At 53.6% G+C, this 19,028-nt stretch overlaps 1 protein-coding gene across 1 annotated transcript; it reads right to left on the reverse strand.

Annotated features, from left to right (window-relative positions):
- Positions 1-366: 366 nt before the first annotated feature.
- DAPP1 (dual adaptor of phosphotyrosine and 3-phosphoinositides 1) lies at positions 367-16,954 on the reverse strand. Its single transcript, XM_078859399.1, has 9 exons — positions 16,907-16,954; positions 14,002-14,118; positions 13,336-13,472; positions 11,646-11,776; positions 7,770-7,817; positions 6,777-6,839; positions 3,937-4,022; positions 2,598-2,685; positions 367-522 (listed from the first exon to the last, which is right to left on the reverse strand). Exons 1-9 carry the CDS (start codon positions 16,942-16,944, stop codon positions 475-477), a joined length of 756 nt encoding a protein of 251 aa, XP_078715525.1. The 5' UTR covers positions 16,945-16,954; the 3' UTR covers positions 367-474.
- Between the last annotated feature and the right edge of the window lie 2,074 nt (positions 16,955-19,028).

Consider the following 19,028-nt stretch of genomic DNA (forward strand, 5'->3'; position numbering starts at 1 on the left):
GTCCCCCTAGGTCGGCGCCACTCCAAGTAGACCCCTCAGGGGGTTCCCCAATCCCCTTCGCCCCCTCCCCGTGGCGAATGGTCTCCCCGAAGGCGTGGCGGGGAAGTGTTCATCTGTCCAGGCGTTCATCTGCCCTGGTGTTCAACACCTCGGGTGTTCTGTCCAGGTGATCGCTTACCCGGGTGTTCACCTCCAAAGATGTTCACCTTCACAGATGTTCGCCTACAAGGATGTTCAACGGCTTAGATGTTCGCCTACAAAGATGTTCACCAGCTCAGATGTTCACCTACAAAGATGTTCACCAGCTCAGATGTTCACCTACAAAGATGTTCACCTACAAAGATGTTCACCTTCACAGATGTTCGCCTACAAGGATGCTCACCGGCTTAGATGTTCACCTACAAAGATGATCAGCAGCTCAGATGTTCACCTTCCTAGATGTTCACCTACAAGGTGAATGTGTAGAATGTGCACCTACACGGTTTTGGTTTTCCGCAGCAATCTTTGTTTCTGTTCTTGATTCTGCCGATCAAACACACAACACGCGCACAAAGATAAAGATCCCCAATTTAGCCTGCATACATTGTTTGGGGCAAGTGTCGTTAGCACCGATGAAGGCCGGCACGGCACACGAGGACGTGGTTTGGACAACACCACACCCGGCCGCCTTTGTCTCCCAATGTACTGATGTTTACACACCGCATTAGGTAACTCGGATAATCGCTTGCCACTGATGTTGGCCGAAATTGAAGCCAGGTGGCCAGTTTAGTAGCACAGTGCGCTAACCACTCCGCCCTCACTTCACTTTACACGCGCACCACTTTACACACACCGACGCACACATGTACAACAACAACAACCGCCGCTCGCCACTAAGTGGCGGTGTCGTCATCACGGCGCTTGTGCCAGGCTAGGTGCACCTTGAGGCCATGTGAAGTGAGGAAGGCTCGCTGGCAGGTCATGGGACAAACCCAGCAGGTGCCATGGGTTGACCGACTGAGATTACGGGCAGATACACCATCTGTGATGCCCACTGTGCCAACTTGCTGCGTTTTAGCCGCCCGGCGCTCCGCTCATTGTTGTGAGCGTCGCTCCTCCGCCCTCCATTGATAATGGAGGGCGACTGCCTCCAACTGCCCATCAGCGTCCTTCATGAGCCTCCTCCTCCACAGAGGCCGATCTTGATACCGCTGGTACCAGTCTTTGGCAAGTCCACTCAGTTCCACATCCTCCTGTACCGCATTAGTCCATCTCTTCAGCAGCCCGTGTGGTGCCCGTCTACTACCCCCTCTATCTGGCCAAACAGAAGCTGCGGTGGCCACAGGAGCTCAATGATGCATCAGCACCACCCAATCATCGATCATTCATTCAATCAAAAGTAACTGGCAGCACCCCACCTATTGCCATCCTTAAGAGAAAGAATGGCGCTCCGCTCTCCGACCCTCAGGAACAGGGTTTTGAGCATTCCGTGAGGTGAAGCCACTCGGCTCAAATTCCATGGGGCAAGGCGATGTGGACCCGTTTGGGGCTGCCGTGCCGCAAATACCGGAGGAAGTAACCACTTCCTGGCTGGCTGATGTGCACGTCCATACATGCGCGCACAGATGCATTTACACAAAGACACAGACGTCCCGCATAGCCTTGACAGACTGTTCGGTCAAGTGAAGGGCATGCACAGCACACGAGGGGATGGGTGGCGAGCACCACGCCTCACCGCCTTTGTCTCACCAGTGCTGATGTTGGTGCTGGTAGCACATTCACACAAACGCACACATGTATTCACACGCACACACACACATGTATTCGCACGCAAGGGGAAGTGCGAGTCAGAGGAGCCTGACTGCACATGGGTGACCGCAGCAGTGCCAGGCTGCGTGTGGTGGCGACTCCCGTAGCAATGGTAATCAGTAAGACGCGGCTCATCTATCCAGCAGAGGCACGCTGAGTCGCAGGACTCTTTTTCAAGAGGGGCTTGCTGCTGCTGCTGCTCCATTGGATCTTTATCGAAAGATGTTTCCAGCCAATGAATGGTGAGTTCGTGTTGATTATACCACGTGGGAGGAAACCGGAGCACCCGGAACAAACCCCACACAGAGCGCGAGGGGGCAACGCTCTATCCCCGTACAGATGTAAACAGACGTCGATTAGTCGACTTCTTGTACTGCCTTCTCCTGGAAAGACAGGATATGGCACTCCCTCGACACTGACGGGTTGGGAGATGCACATAGATCTGTGTGACCCACCAACCCTCAGTGCCTCCACAGTGCTGGATGACAGGCCACGTGCACAGCCACCACTACCTGGCGAGATGGGACTCGGGGGGGGGGGGTGCGTGTGGGAGCGGTGGTGCAGCGGTTACCGCACTGCGCTACAGACCCTGATACCCGAGTTCGATTCACGTTCACGGCCACCATCAGTGACGATCTTCTGAACCGGTCAAGGGCCTCCCCTATGTCGACTCGGCCTCAAATTAGCGTGTAAACATCGCCACTCGGGATACAAAGGCGGCCTTCGTAGGTGCTCGCTAGCAGCACTTTGCCCCAAACAGAGCGCTCGAGGGGGATCTTTGTCTTTGTGCCTCTGTGCGTGCCACTCACCATCTTCCAGCGCAGGAGCTTGATCCACTCGTCAGCCTCCAGCGCGTTCTTGGCGCACAGGAAGAACGTCCTCTCCGGGAACACGAGGCTGGGGGACAGCGGCACGAGCGTGGGGTGGAAGGTGACGGGGTGGAAGGTGACGACGGGGTGTGGGGGGGGGGTCACGTTGACACTCGGGAAGCGCTCGATACACTCCTTGTCAGTAGCGCTGCTGTGGCCTCAGAAGGAGACATTTATCAGAGGCGACGTTTCGAGGGGCAATCTGATTTCGTTCACATTCAGGCGGCCAAGCCCAGAGAAGCCGCGGCAGGAGCAGCTGAGCTGCGTGTCGCTGCGATGTCTGCGTCGTGTTTGCGGTGAGTCCATTGGCGTCGCTGTTGTACGTCCTGTGCTGCGTGAGCAGAGTCGCACACGACCGCAGAGGCAATGGTCCTTCCTCGTAGCACGAACCACGGCTACGTGGTGTTTGCTTCCTGTGCTCGTGCACCACTGCCAACGCAGCAGCAGCAGCAGCCGCAAATACTTTGACGCAAGTGGTGGCGATGGTGTACCTGGTACAATTGATGATGATGATGATGGTGGTGGTGAAAATGCTGATGATGATAGTAGTGGTGTTGATGGTGGTGATAGTGAGTAGTGATGAAGATTGTAGGTGATAATGACGGTGATCCTCATGGAATCGATTACAATGACGACGACGATGATGTTGTAGCAAGCCCCTCTTCGAGTCCAGCGTCTCGTTATTAGTGAGTGTGTGTTGGTGAGTGAGTGTGTGTGTTGTGTGTGTTGGTGAGTGCGTGTTGGTGAGTGTGTGTTGGCGAGTGAGTGTGTGTGTGTTGGTGAGTGTGTGTTGGTGAGTGTGTGTTGGCGAGTGAGTGTGTGTTTGGTGAGTGTGTTTGGTGACAGAGTGTGTGTTGGTTAGTGTGTGTGTATTGGTGAGTGTGTGTGTGTGTTGGTGAGTGTGTATTGGTGAGTGTGTGTTGGTGAGTGTGTGCTGGTGAGTGAGTGTTGGTGAGTGTGTGTTGGTTAGTGTGTATTGGTGAGTGTGTGTGTTGGTGAGTGTGTGTGTGTGTTGGTGAGTGTGTGTTGGTGAGTGTGTATTGGTGAGTGTGTGTGTTGGTGAGTGTGTGTGTGTTGGTGAGTGAGTGTGTGTTGGTGAGTGTGTATTGGTGAGTGTGTGTGTTGGTGAGTGTGTGTGTGTGTTTGTGAGTGAGTGTGTGTGTGTTGGTGAGTGTGTATTGGTGAGTGTGTGTGTTGGTGAGTGTGTGTGTTGGTGAGTGTGTGTGTGTTGGTGAGTGTGCTGGTGAGTGAGAGGGCGAGAGGCACGTTGGATCCTCACCAGAAGCAGTTCACCTTCTCGCGGCTGTAGTCGAACTGCACCGCCGTGCACCGGCTCAGGTCCAGGGCTTTGATTGGCTCCTTGTCCTGGTCACGGGTCCCACCACAAGAAAACCAGACCACGTGGTGGTGGTGGTGGTGGTGTTGTTGTTGGTGTTTCGGAAAATAACAACAACAACAACCAACAGCAACAGCCTCCACCAGCACCAGCTGAGTCAGCCGAAAAATGTCACTCATCGCAGCCCCACTGTAAACGTGGCCCCTGCCGTCGCTACCGAGATAGTAACTTTGTTGTTAATTCCCCTGACACCGTGCGCTGATGCAAACGACTTCCTGGTGCCATAGTCCAATGTTTAAAAGTAGAACGAGAGGCGCACTCATGCCGTGGTTTAATGTGAACCTGCCCATGGCACCGTGGTTTGATGTGAACTACCCATGGCACCGTGGTTTAGTGTGAACTACCCATGGCACCGTGGTTTAATGTGAACCTACCCATGGCACCGTGGTTTAATGTGAACTACCCATGGCACCGTGGTTTAGTGTGAACTACCCATGGCACCGTGGTTTAGTGTGAACTACCCATGGCACCATGGTTTAGTGTGAACTACCCATGGCACCGTGGTTTAGTGTGAACTACCCATGGTACCGTGGTTTAGTGTGAACCTACCCATGGCATCCTGGTTTAGTGTGAACTACCCATGGTACCGTGGTTTAGTGTGAACCTACCCATGGCACCGTGGTTTAGTGTGAACTACCCATGGCACCGTGGTTTAGTGTGAACCTACCCATGGCATCGTGGTTTAGTGTGAACTACCCATGGCACCGTGGTTTAGTGTGAACTACCCATGGTACCGTGGTTTAGTGTGAACCTACCCATGGCACCGTGGTTTAATGTGAACCTACCCATGGCACCGTGGTTTTATGTGAACCTACCCATGGCACCGTGGTTTAATGTGAACTACCCATGGCACCGTGGTTTAGTGTGAACTACCCATGGCACCGTGGTTTAGTGTGAACTCCCCATGGCACCATGGTTTAGTGTGAACTACCCATGGCACCGTGGTTTAGTGTGAACTACCCATGGTACCGTGGTTTAGTGTGAACCTACCCATGGCATCCTGGTTTAGTGTGAACTACCCATGGTACCGTGGTTTAGTGTGAACCTACCCATGGCACCGTGGTTTAGTGTGAACTACCCATGGCACCGTGGTTTAGTGTGAACCTACCCATGGCATCGTGGTTTAGTGTGAACTACCCATGGCACCGTGGTTTAGTGTGAACTACCCATGGCACCGTGGTTTAGTGTGAACTACCCATGGCACCGTGGTTTAGTGTGAACTACCCATGGTACCGTGGTTTAGTGTGAACCTACCCATGGCACCGTGGTTTAATGTGAACCTACCCATGGCACCGTGGTTTTATGTGAACCTACCCATGGCACCGTGGTTTGATGTGAACCTACCCATGGCACCGTGGTTTAATGTGAACTACCCATGGCACCGTGGTTTAGTGTGAACTACCCATGGCACCGTGGTTTAGTGTGAACTACCCATGGCACCGTGGTTTAGTGTGAACCTACCCATGGCATCGTGGTTTAGTGTGAACTACCCATGGCACCGTGGTTTAATGTGAACTACCCATGGTACCGTGGTTTAATGTGAACTACCCATGGCACCGTGGTTTATTAAATGGCATGGAGCCCGATGCCATCACTGGCCTCGTGGCACCGGCATAGAGGAGCCCTGGTATCAAGGCCGAATGCAAAACGACACCAAGTATGTGGTTAGAACTTCACTTGGGTCCTCGGTGTGGTTAAAGAGTAGGGGGCTGAGGGGAACAATAGTGGGGGAGGGGGGGGGGTTGGTGGGGGAAGGAGAATGATTCCCGCACACCTCCTCATCACAGAGTCTGTGCTTAGACTGGAGGAGGACTCCGATGAGCTACGAAGCTTTTACACAGATGTCCACTCGGTTCACAGGCGTCCATGTCAAATGTGACTCCCCCCTCCAATCCATCTCGCACCCCCCCCCCCCCCAGAGCCGCGACACGCGTCTCTTCACGCGCCAATATAATTCCCCCCCGCCCCCCATCAAGCGCCCCCCCCATCAAGTGCCCCCCCAGCCCTTCAACCTTGAACGTCTTCAACCCCCACCCGACTTCCCCATCCCCTTTCAACCTTGAACCCGCAACCACCCTCATCCATAAACCACCACCCCCCCCCGCTCTCTTAGCCCCTACCCAGGTGTGGGAGACACGCGCGCGCGTGTCGTAAGGTTCGGCGAAAACGGTGACTCGTGTGCGTGCGTGTGTGTCTGTGTGTGTGTCTGTGTGTGTGTCTGTGTGTGTGTCTGTGTGTGTGTCTGTGTGTGTGTGTCTGTCTGTGTGTGTGTGTCTGTGTGTGCGTGTGGGGAGTTGTAGTGTAGCGGTTAGCGCGCTGCGCTATGAACCCGGCGACACGGGTTCGATTCCCGCTCGCGGCCAACACCAGTGACGATTATCTGAACCGGTCCCGGACCTCCCCTAGGTCGACTCAACCTTAAATGAGTACCTGGTGTGGTGTGTAAACATCGCCACCAGGGAGACAAAAGTGGCCCGGGCGTGGTGCTGGCCACCCACCCCCTCGTGTACAGTACCGACCTTCATATGTTGCTTGCTAACAGCACTTGCCCCAACAGTCTGTTAAAGCTATACGGGAGGTCTTTGTGTGTTTGTATACACGTGTGTACACACGTGTGTAACATGTGTACACACGTGTGTACACAGCAGCATCTACCCCGCCAGTCTGCATCTCGGCGTATGGAGGGGGTTCTGCTTGAGTCTGGCCTCAGGCTCGCGAGTTACCTTCCTGTCCTTGAAGTACTTGAGCTCGTTCCTCTGCAGCGTAAACCAGCGGCGCTTCCACGTCTGTCACACAGACCACGGGGAGAGCAAAGGCAAAGGTCCCCCGTGTAGCCTTCAACAGACCCTTGGGACGTGTTCCGTTATGAAGGGAGGCACGGCGCACCAAGTGTTAGGTGGCCGCAGCGCTGGTGTTTACACAACGCACCAAGTTCACATGTCAGGGGCTATTGGTCGTGGGCGATAATGGAACTCGGGTCGTGCAAAGCAGAGCACCCATCACCTTCACCTGCCCCCCTCCTCCCACTACCCCCCTCCTCCCAGTACCCCCCCCCCCACCATTCCCTTTCTCCCTGCCCCCCTCCAGCCCCGATCCACTCCCTCCAGGCCCTCGGCACTACTCAGGACCGTGCCACATGGGACAGTGCGTAGGGACAAACAAATGCAACCGAAGATTGACAATGGGATTGACGATGGGATTGACGATGGGATTGACAATGGGATTGACAATGGGATTGACAATGGGATTGACAATGGTCTGTTAGGGAATCGTGAATATCGCAGGAGCAGAGAATCTCGGCTGTCAGTGCCAACCGATAACATCGTGTTGCTGTGTGTATAGTGTTATTGACGAACGTGTTGAGTTTTCTTTTGTGCAATATAACCTTCATAATAACAATGTAGATGTATTAATATTGTACTAATTATTAAAAGTATAAATCCCGCTGGCAATCTACTGCTGGATGAAGGAACCTCAAAGCAAAAAGAGCGGAGTTATTTTTCAGAGAACAATTAACATAAAACAACTAAATACATTCGTTGATAATACCGCTAGTGTGTGGCCTTACAGTGATATTTTTTATATAAAAAGCGACCCTTCTGCATATCACGTGAATGGAACTAAACAGAGCGGCGATGTCCGTCAGCAAAGGGCCTCCGCTGGCGGGCGGACCTGGGTGCGGGGTTGAACCCATTGGGTAGATGGTGGTCGCTCACCTTGACGCGGCTGCCCTGTTTGGTGAGGAATCCCTCCTTCGTCCCCACCTGGGTTGAGGGTAGAGGCAGGGATGGACATAAACAAAGGAGTCATTCTCCTCTGCTACCCCCCCCGCCCCCAAGTCTCCCCCCACACCCCCATCCCCTTTCCCCACCCACAGTGAGGCGGCCCAGCTGCAGAGCGCCTGCCACTCGTTGCAGAGGTCCACAGTTCGAGCCCAGTGGCCGCCCTGATTAGCATTGCAGGGTGTCATAGTGCAGGGTGCGATAGCCGTAACACCACGACGCGCCGTCCACTCAGACTCACAGTGGGATTTAAAGATCCCCCCGCCCCCCCTGGCGTGAAGATTCCACATTCATCACCACCCCCCTCCCCCCTTTACTGGAAGACGACTCTGACTCCAGGTCACTCTTGCAAATGAGACTCATCGTGGTCTCTTTGGGGAGATGTTAACTCCCTCGCCTGGTATACAGTCGTGGGTTCCATCGTGACTCTGATGCCTGCTGCTGCTGCTGTAGATTTGAAGTTTGCATTTTCTCCCCGGGGTCGCGTGGATCTTCCTCCGAGTCGACCGCTTTCTCCCTCGACATTTAGAATCATGCGTCTGGAGTATTTGGCTGCTTTACGTTTCCACGCGAAAAGCCACTTCGTTGAACTATCATTTGTGGCCAGGTGGCTTCTGAAAAAGACCCACATAGCTCAGTGGGCCTTCCGTGGTAAAACAAAATATAGTTTAGTTCATATTTTGGATTGACCATTCATTAGTATTGTGTATTGTATTATAGTATTGTGTATTGTATTATATTATTGTGTATTGTATTGCATTATTGTGTATTGTATTATATTATTGTGTATTGTATTATATTATTGTGTATTGTATTATATTATTGTGTATTGTATTGTATTATTGTGTATTGTATTATATTATTGTGTATTGTATTGTATTATTGTGTATTGTGTTATAAACAATTGCGTACACGTGTGAATAGCGTGCTTCAGTGTGGGCACGTGCATCTATATGGATGAGGCTCTCTCACGTGACTGGATTGGCAGCTTTGTTTCCCATTAAACGGGGGCTGAGACTCGCAGAAGGTGAACGGGAGAGAGACCCCGCGAGTGGAAAGGGGTCGAGACCTCGCGGTCTCGGCTCACGTCACGTCCACAAGAGATAAATACACTGATCCCCCGTGTAGCCTGTAGCAGACTGTCGGGGCAAGTGCTGATAGTGAGCACCTATAAAGGTCAGCACAGCACACGAGGAGGTGGGTGGCCAGAACCAGACCCGGCCTCCTTTGTTCCCCGAGTGGCGATGTTTACACACCTCGCCAGATACAGTATTGATTTGAGGCTGAGTCTACCAAGTGGAGGCACAGAGCCGGTTCAAATATTTGCGGGGATCGTAGTGGAGCGCGTGAACCGCAACTCGGCCGCTCGCAACTCCTCACCCGGTCACTCCCTCACCCTCACCTCCATCACCAACACCTCCCTCACCTCCCTCACCCTCACCTCCCTCACCCTCCCCTCCATCACCAACACGTCCCTCACGCCCCTCGCTCTCACCTCCCTCACCCTCACCTCCATCACCAACACGTCCCTCACCCTCACCTCCCTCACCCTCAGCTCCCTCACCCGGTCACTCCCTCACCCTCACCCCCCTCACCTCCCTCACCTCCCTCACCCTCACCTCCCTCACCCTCACCTCCCTCGCCCTCACCTCCCTCGCCCTCACCTCCCTCACCCTCACCTCCCTCACCCTCACCTCACCCCCCCCCGGTGAGGGCTGTGGGTTTACGGCGTTTGCGGGAAGTGGAGCAGAAAACGAATTGGCGTCAGTGAGTGAGTGAGAGTTAGCGTGCCCCGTTCCGGCCTTCACAGGTGCTCGCTAGCAGCACTTGCTCCTACAGTCTGTGAAGGCTATACGGGGGGTATTTGTTTTTATTCGTGAGTGTGTGAGTTAGCGAGCGAGTGTGCGCGTGATTTAGTGAGTCCGTGAGAATGTGAGTGATTGTGAGTGAGTGAATGGTTTCGTGAGCGGTAAAAATGTCGAGTGGAGAGTGAGTGTGTTAATGAGTCATTGAGTGTATGAGTGAGTGAGTGTGTGAGTGTGTGAGTGAGTGTGTTCGTAAGTTAGTGTGTGAGTGAGTGTGTGTGAGTATGAGTGTCTTAGTGAGTGTGTGAGTAAGGAGCGACCCTCACAACAACGACCGGAGGGTCGGGTGGTTAAAGCACAGCAAGTTGGCACAGTAGGGGGCACAGGTGGTGCATCGGCCACTCATCTCAGTCAACACTTCACGTGGCCTCAACGTGCACTTAGCCTGGCACAAGCGCCGTGGTGACGTCACCGCCACTTAGTGGCGAATTGTTGTTGAGTGAGTGAGCGTGCGGGCGCGTGTGTGATTTCATTCGTGCGTATGCATGTAAGTGCATTAGTGAGTGTGTGAGTGTGTGTGTGAGTGAGTGTGTGGGTGAGTGAGTGTGTGTGTGAGGGAGTGTGTGGGTGAGTGTGTGGGCGAGTGTGTGAGTGAATGTGTGGGTGGGTGAGTGAGTGTGTGAGTGAGTGTGTGGGCGAGTGTGTGAGTGAGCTAGTGAGTGGATGCATGAGTTAGTGTGAGAGTGAGCTCTTAAGTGCGTCGGTTAATGAGTGCGCAGGTGAGGCAGTGGGTGGGTGGGAGAGTGCGCGCGAGTTTAGTGAGTGCACGAGTGATTGCGTGATTGCGTGCATGAGTGAGTTAATGAGTGAGTGCGTGCGTGAGTTAATGAGTGAGTGAGAGCGCGCGAGTGCGCGCGCAGAGCCTTAATTAATCCTGCCCCGGCAGACGGGTGCTCCGTGAACGTGCATCGATCGAGAGCAGAGTGTGTGTGGGGGATGACAGGTTTCTCACAGGGGGAGGGGGAAGCCCCCCCCCCCGCCCCACCACCCCCCACCCCCTCCATGCCCCTTACCCCTCCCTGCGTTCGACCCTGAAGCTCCACGGCCACGCATGATGAGATTCTGTACGGCATCGCTTTGTTTTGCGTTGGACGGGTGTGCTCTAGTTACATGGCCGTGCCCTCGCCAATAACGTCTGGCAATCCAGCAGAGTTAGTTTAACACAATCATAAACCCTGCAGACGAATCAGCGGATGTCGACACAGGGCCAGAGTTTTGCATGTCTTGAAACATCGCTGCTGCAATGATGGGTGATGCAAGTGTGTAATAGAAATATTTTTTAGATTTAGTATAATGCGACGATTTGTGTGCTTAATAATGTCGTTACCTATCGCTTAGTTTACACAGACTGTCGGGGAATTAATAAGATATTCGTTGTTGTTCGCGAGCTGAGTGCTCGCTATTCTCTGCTTGTGTACGGTGGCAGTCGCCATGCGGCTCAGGAGCTCCACGATTCCACGTCGCGGGCTGCTGCTGCTGCTGGCCACGGCGATAGAGGGCTTCAGCAGAGAGAGAGAGACAGAGTTTGTGTCGCTGTTCCTCCTCCTCCCCCGTTGAAGGAGCGCAGATCACGGCGGGTTCACTCTGCAGTCCGTAGCTCGGCTGACATGGCCACAGCCCCAGGGTTGTGGATTGCTTTTAATATATCTCTATGGGTTGCTATGGGTCTCTATGTGTCTCTATGGGTTGCTATGGGTCACTATGCGTCTCTATGGGTTGCTATGGGTATCTATGTATCTCTCTGTGTATCTGTGTGTCTCTATGAGTCTATATGTATCTCTATGGGTATCTGTGTGTCTCTATGAGTCTCTATGTATCTCTATGAGTCTCTATGTATCTCTATGGGTATATGTGTGTCTCTATGGGTATCTGTGTATCTCTATGTATCTCTATGTATCTCTATGAGTCTCTATGAGTCTCGATGTGTATCTGTGGCGTTACGCACGGAGGAGGCGTACGTGGGGACGTCATCGATGGTGCGCCCCGAGCGCATCGCCGTGTGCACGATGATGGGGTCATAGAAGGAGGGCTCCGCCACCTCCCGCGGGAACGGGAACCGGAGGCTGATCAGGCCTCCTGCACCACGAGGGGGGAGGGAGGGGGGGAGAGGGGCACGTGGGCTGGGCGCCGTCGAGAGCACGCGGACCCCGAGAGAGTTGCCGTGGCCCGGTGGGGCGCGAACGAACGCGTGCCGCGCACTTGCGCCGGTCTCAAGCGGATCGGCTGGTTTGTGTCAGCCAGCCAATCGCGCCACCGCACTGCAGGTCGGAGACTGACACACCCACCCACGCACGCACTCACACATTCACCCACGCACGCACTCACATTCACCAGCCCACGCACGCACTCACACAGTCACCAGCCCACGCACGCACTCACACAGTCACTAGCCCACACACGCACTCATACACTCACCCACGCACTCACTTACACATTCACCCACGCACACACTCACTCACACATTCGCCCACGCACGCACTCACATTCACCCACGCACGCACTCACACATTCACCAGCCCAGGCACGCACTCATACACTCACCCACGCACGCACGCACGCACTCACACAGTCACCCACCCATGCACGCACGCACTCACCACGTTGCAGGTCACAACAACAGACTCACCCACTCACTCGCACACACTCACCCATTCACCCACTCACCACACTGCAGGTCACAACAACCGACTCACCGACTCACTCACACGCACTCACCAATTGAGCCTCACACGCACTCACCCACTCTCCACACCCCAACGATCTGGCCCACCCCACAGTGTGAATGGGTACGGCACAGGGAGTGGATCGGCAGGTCGCGTGCAGTGGTGGGGTAGAGTGTGGGTATGTCCACCTCTTCCAACACGTCTGGTCAGTGTGGAAGAGTAGACCAAATTCCGCTCTTATAGTTGTCTATAGTGAAGGCCTTTCCACGACCAGTGGCGTGAGCAGGCAATTGCAGCGCCGCACCTTTATCCTTGCAGTGAGAGAACACTAAAAGATGTATCTATTTATTTATCTATTACGTACTTCTCTATCCGGGAGAGCCACGCTGAGTCAAACGACTCTTTTTCAGGACGGTGCTGGCGCTACATTTTTTTCAAATTTATTTAAAGATGTTTTCAGAAAATTTACGATGAGTTGTGTTGTTTGTTATTCGCGTGGGAGTGAACCGGAGCACCCGGAGAAAAGCATGCACGAGAGGGGGCAACCCTCTATCCCCGTACGGATGGAAACAGATGGCGATTAGTCCGCGTGCTGTACCGCCTTCTCCTGGCGAGCCAGGAGTTTGGCACCTCCTCGAGAGCCACGGGAAAAGGAGTTTCACGACACTTTGCGCGTTGATCAGTGCTGGGTTCGATAGCCACGAGCTGCCACATTGACGCTCACCAGCGCCGTCTTTCTCCTGCTCTTGACGCGTTACAAATGCATTTAGCGGCGAGCAGTAGGGCGCTGCTTAGCGCTACAAAGCCAGAAGTGACCCGAGTTCGATTCCCACTCACGACCAATAATAATACTGATATTCATTTGGGGGCGAGGGGCATTACACCGCCCCCCCCGCCCCCCCCCCCCCGGCTGGCTACTGAAGAACGCGGGCACCGTGGGGGGCGGGGTTGGTGGGGTGGTGGAGCGCTGACCGGTCTCGCTCCCCAGGATGGGCTCGTTGGCGAGGTGATCGGCGAACTCCTTGACCGTGGGGAAGATGGTGAAGCCGAAGGAGAAGCCCCGAGTCTCGCTCCAGCTCACCTGGAAATTCCTCACCGAGTCCTTGGACCTGGCGAGCGGGGGGCGGGGGGCGGGGGGCGGGGAGCCGTGGGTGCGGTGATGGTGGCGGTGGGGCATGGAATATGGGATAATTGTGGTGATGGTGGTGGATGGATTAATGATTACGACTGAAATGGTGAACGCTTAATGATGTTTATTGTCGGTGATGATGGTCGTCATGGATAGATTGATGAATGATTATTTATTGAAGATGATGATAAGGGATGGGTGGCTTGGTGATGATTGATGATGGGGTTACTACGTCGGTGTGCTAGACATGCTGGTTTGCTATGGGTGCACGATGCAGCGTGCGCTATGCGGCAGTGCTATGCGGCAGTGCTACACAGGCGTGCTGTTTAGGGTGTGCTGCGCAGAATGTTACGTCGGGTGTTGTGTGCAATGGGTGTGGTGCAGTCGCTGCTATGCAGAGTGAAGTATACAGGGAGGCGAAGCGACAGTGTTCTATGGGGGGCACCACACAGGGTGTCGGGTACAGGGAACGTCCCGTGGGGGGTGCTGTGGGTTGGCTCTGCGCTCACCTGGCCCCCAACACGAACTGCCCGTCCAGCCCCCGCCTGAACAGGTAGCTCCCGTCCTGCCCGTTCTGCATCAGCATCGCCTCGGCCACGTGGCGGGACATGGTGCCGTGGTACCACCTGCGGCATGCGGGCACAGCGGGATGGGGGGGGGAGTGAGGTGACGGGGGAAGGGGCGGTGGGGGGGGCACGAGTCTGTGGGGCTGTAGTGCCCCCCAGGTCTATCGCTGGGGAAGAGGCCTCTGGGAGTCGAGAGACACGTGACGTGCAGGCCGAGTTGGAGTTGGTGGAGAGTGATGCTGGGGAGGGCGACTTCCTGTGGGCCCCCTTGGCTACTCCACACGGAGCCATCGGCTATCCCACGAGCTGCTCTCATTAATCCCATACACGTGACGTAAAGATCCCCCATATAGCCTTCAGCAGACTGTAGGGGCAAGTGCTGTTCGCGAGGAGCACCTGTGAAGGCCGGGACGGCACACAGCGGGGTGGGTGGCCAATACCACTCCCGGCCGCCTTTGTATCTCATTTAAGGCTGAGTCGACCTATGAGAGGCCCAGGGGCCGGCTCAGACAAGCGTCACTGGTGTTGGCCGTGAGCGGGAATCGAACCCGGGTCGCTGGGTTAGTGGGGCAGCGTAGCGCTAACCCCTGCACCACCGCTCCCCACTGCACGTGACAGGCACTCACACACACAACACACCTGGCACACACACACACACCACCTGGCACACACACACACCACCTAGCACTCACACACGAGGCCAAACGAACACTCATTCATTCGCAGGATCCTCCTAAAAACAAATAGAGAGGCTCAAGACTTGTTGTTGATATGATTATTAAAACGCTCTAAAATAAAATCAATTGTACCGCGCGTCCTTTCAATTGCCTGTAAACGCATACTTTAAATCCGCGTACATCACCTGCTCGGCTTGACATGAGGGTTTGAAACATTGACATTTACCCACACAAGCAGCGTGAAAACAAACGAAAGCGCACCAACAATGACGGAGAGCTGCATTCTTAGCATTGCGCGAATTAAACAGGACGAGCGAGATCACGTTGGACGACTCAAGTGCATACCTCTGCAAAACGTGAGATGGTGTGGGCACGCAAGACACGCGGGTCGCTGGAAGGAACGGACTGACTAACTGACTAACTAACTGACTGACTGACTAACTGACTAACTAACTGACCAGCTGATTAACTGACTGACTAACTGACTGACTAACTGACTAACTGACTAACTAACTGACTAACTGACTAACTGACCAGCTGATTAACTGACTGACTAACTGACTGACTAACTGACTAACTGACTAACTAACTGACTAACTGGCTGACTAAGTGACTAACTGATTAACTGACTGACTAACAGACTAACTGACTGACTAATTGACTGACTAACTGACTAACTGATTAACTGACTAACTGACTGACTAACTGACTAACTGACTGACTAACTAACTGACTTACTGACTGACTTACTGACTGACTAACTGACTGACTAACTGACTGACCAACTGACTGACTAACTGACAGACTAACTGACAGACTAACTGACTGACTAACTAACTGACTGACTGACTAACTGACTGACAAACTGACTGACTAACTGATTGACTAGCTGACTAACTGACTGGCTGACTGACTAACTAACTGACTAACTAACTAACTAACTGACTAACTAACTGACTGACTAACTGACAGACTAACTGACTGACTGACTGCCTAACTGACTGACTGACTAACTGACTGACTGACTGACTAACTGACTAACTGACTAACTGACTAACAGACTAACTGATTAACTAACTGACTGATTAACTAACTGACTAACTAACTGACCAACTAACTGACTAACTGGCTGACTAACTGGCTGACTAACTGACTAACTGATTAACTGACTGACTAACAGACTAACTGACTGACTAATTGACTGACTAACTGACTAACTGATTAACTGACTAACTGACTGACTAACTGATTAACTGACTAACTGACTGACTAACTAACTGATTTACTGACTGACTAACTGACTGACTAACTGACTGACCAACTGACTGACTAACTGACAGACTAACTAACAGACTAACTGACTGACTAACTAACTGACTGACTGACTAACTGACTGACTAACTGACTAACTGATTGACTAGCTGACTAACTGACTGGCTGACTGACTAACTAACTGACTAACTAACTGACTAACTAACTGACTAACTGACAGACTAACTGACAGACTAACTGACTAACTGACTGCCTAACTGACTGACTGACTAACTGACTGACTGACTGACTAACTGACTGACTAACTGACTGACTGACTGACTAACTGACTGACTAACTGACTATCTGACTAACTGACTAACTAACTAACAGACTAACTGATTAACTAACTGACTAACTAACTGACTAACTGACAGGAACCGCGCACGAGAGAACGTCCCGACGCCCGCCCGCCCATCGCCCGAGACGGGAGGCGTGAACGCGGCCCGTGTGGAGAGGCCGAGCGGCTCGTGACATCGCGAGGCCTTGAGACGTGGCCAGGCGACGTCTTAGGGGGTGTCCCCTTCGTCCGCCAGTGGGCAGATCGGGGCCGGCGATAAATGATGGATTAAGTATGTTGAACTTCTATCGCACCGTACGTAGCCAACCGTGCTAGTGATGGGTGATTATGATGATGATGGCGATTTTAAACCGCGCGTTGTGTTTCATGCGCGCCCAGTGACCAAAGGTCGCCCGCGAGCTCCGATCCGCGAAGGAGACAGAGGCCAGATCCGGACAGCGCATGGCGCGCGGGGCAAACACAAGATCGCAAACACAGGAGGAGGAGGGGGGGGGCGAGACGGGAGGGTGGGGTGGAGGGAATCCACGGGTGGAGGCAGGGAGAAATGTCCAGGACTCACTGCAAGGTGGACAGCTCCTTCTCCACGCTGGTCCCCATCGTCCCCTCCTCTTCCTACTCGCCTCGTCGTTACACCGCGCATCTCCTCCCCATGGCGCTCGTCAGGAGTGGCGGCTCGCTCGGGGTCGCGTCCAGACGGACACGGCGCGACTCACGACTGTACCACAGCTCCAGAAGCAGCAGCAGCAGCAGCGGCGGCGGCGTGCAGTGTTGGAGGTGGCTGTGGTTGAGGTCTCTCTCGCTCGCTCTGTGGGTCAACGCGGACTTCAGACCGGGCGTGTGCACGTCCGAGGGCGCGTCCGAGGCGATTGGTCCCCGGTGGATGCCACCCCCCACTCAGCCCCTCCCCTCTGCCACTTGTGCGGTCAGCTGATTGTGGTGACGGTGATCATGATCATGGTGATGGTCACGAGGATTTTAAAGAATCCATCTCATCCTGCTGATGCGGCTGAGATTCAGCCAATAGTGGTTATCATGGTGGTGATGGTGGTAGCGATGGTGGTCGTGATATGATAGTGATGATGACTGTGGTGGTGGTGATGATAATGATAATAAGGATGAGAATGATGATGCTCGCCGTGGTGATGATGATGGCAATAATGATGGTGGTGGTGGTGGAGGAGGCAATGTTGGTGGTGGTTGTGGCGGTAACGATGGTGGTGGTGTTGATGATGATGATGGTTGTGACATCATAACTCCACCTGTAAAACATCTATTTACCGCAGCTGCTGCTGAAACCTTCCTCCACGCTTGAATCACATCCAGAATCGACTACGGCGACTCTCCTCTCTGACCAATCCACTCGAGGATCCAACGTCACCGCCAGACTTCTCACCCACACCCCGAATCCTCCCAATCCATCCACCGGCTTGAACATCCAATTCTGGGTTTACTTCAAGATCCTCCATGTACTCAACCCCTACCTCTCGCTCCTCTCTCATCTCACTCTACTCCCCTCCACGCACTCTCCTACCTCTCATTTCACTCTCCTCCCCTCCTCGCACTCTCCTACCTCTCATCTCACTCTCCTCCCCTCCTCGCACTCTCCTACCTCTCACCTCTCATCTCACTCCACTCCCCTCCACGCATTCTCCTTCCTCTCCCATCTCGTCTCACTCTACTCCCCTCCACGCACTCTCCTACCTCTCCCCTCTCATCTCACTCCACTCCCCTCCACGCACTCTCCTACCTCTCCCCTCTCATCTCACTCCACTCCCCTCCACACACTCTCCTACCTCTCCCCTCTCGTCTCACTCTACTCCCCTCCACGCCGCTCTCCGTTCTATCAACGGTGGCTTTCTGTGGAATCTCCCAGGTCAACCTGCTCAGCAACAGGCCCAATGTGTTTTTCATTCTCTTGTTAATGTGCCCGTGACCATTTCTCCGAATACCCTTCGCTCACTTGCACAGGAAACCCACGTCCCGATGTTTCCGCGCCACGTCCGAGATATTGCCCTGCAGTCCAAACGTTAGATCTTCCTCTTTCACACGCCTGGTGGCTCACACACAATGCCCATAGTTGATGCCGTCTTAAGATGCAGTCGGATTCCGACGTGATGTAAGCCTCTCTATGGAAATTATATTGTACATAACTCAAAATAATCACAAGCGTTTTCGTGGAGAATAGAAATAACCTATGAGCAGATGTCTGCTTCTCACGTGCGCCTGTTTTGCATGAACAGACAAATAACTCGTTAATGGTGTTACTTGTATTCTCCACAACGACGCCAACGATGAGTATGTTGAGTTGAGTTGTTACTTCATACATTGAGTCGAACTCGGAACGCCGTAGCGTACAGCAAGCGAGGGCCCTTGCCTCCTGTAAGGCGGAGGGCAACAGGCCTCGCTCTCCTGATGAGACACTCCGTGTCGATACCGCTCCACAGAATTGCCCGGCTTGAAGCAATGTTGCTGATATTTTGTGCATTCCCAGAATGCCGCGCGGCTGATGGGATGAGTAAGACACAGTTGCGCCGTTTTGTGTACGTGGAGATGCGCACCTGGAGCTGTATTTGTTTCGTCTCGAAGTGACTTTCCTACTCCAGCTCCCTGCCCACGTGCATGTGCAGGCTTCAATACCCTCCTCCGACGGCCACTTGTTCAGCCTACACAGATGTCCACGT

This window comes from Lampetra fluviatilis, chromosome 9 (genome assembly GCF_964198595.1).
Source record: "Lampetra fluviatilis chromosome 9, kcLamFluv1.1, whole genome shotgun sequence".
Lineage (NCBI taxonomy): Eukaryota > Metazoa > Chordata > Hyperoartia > Petromyzontiformes > Petromyzontidae > Lampetra > Lampetra fluviatilis.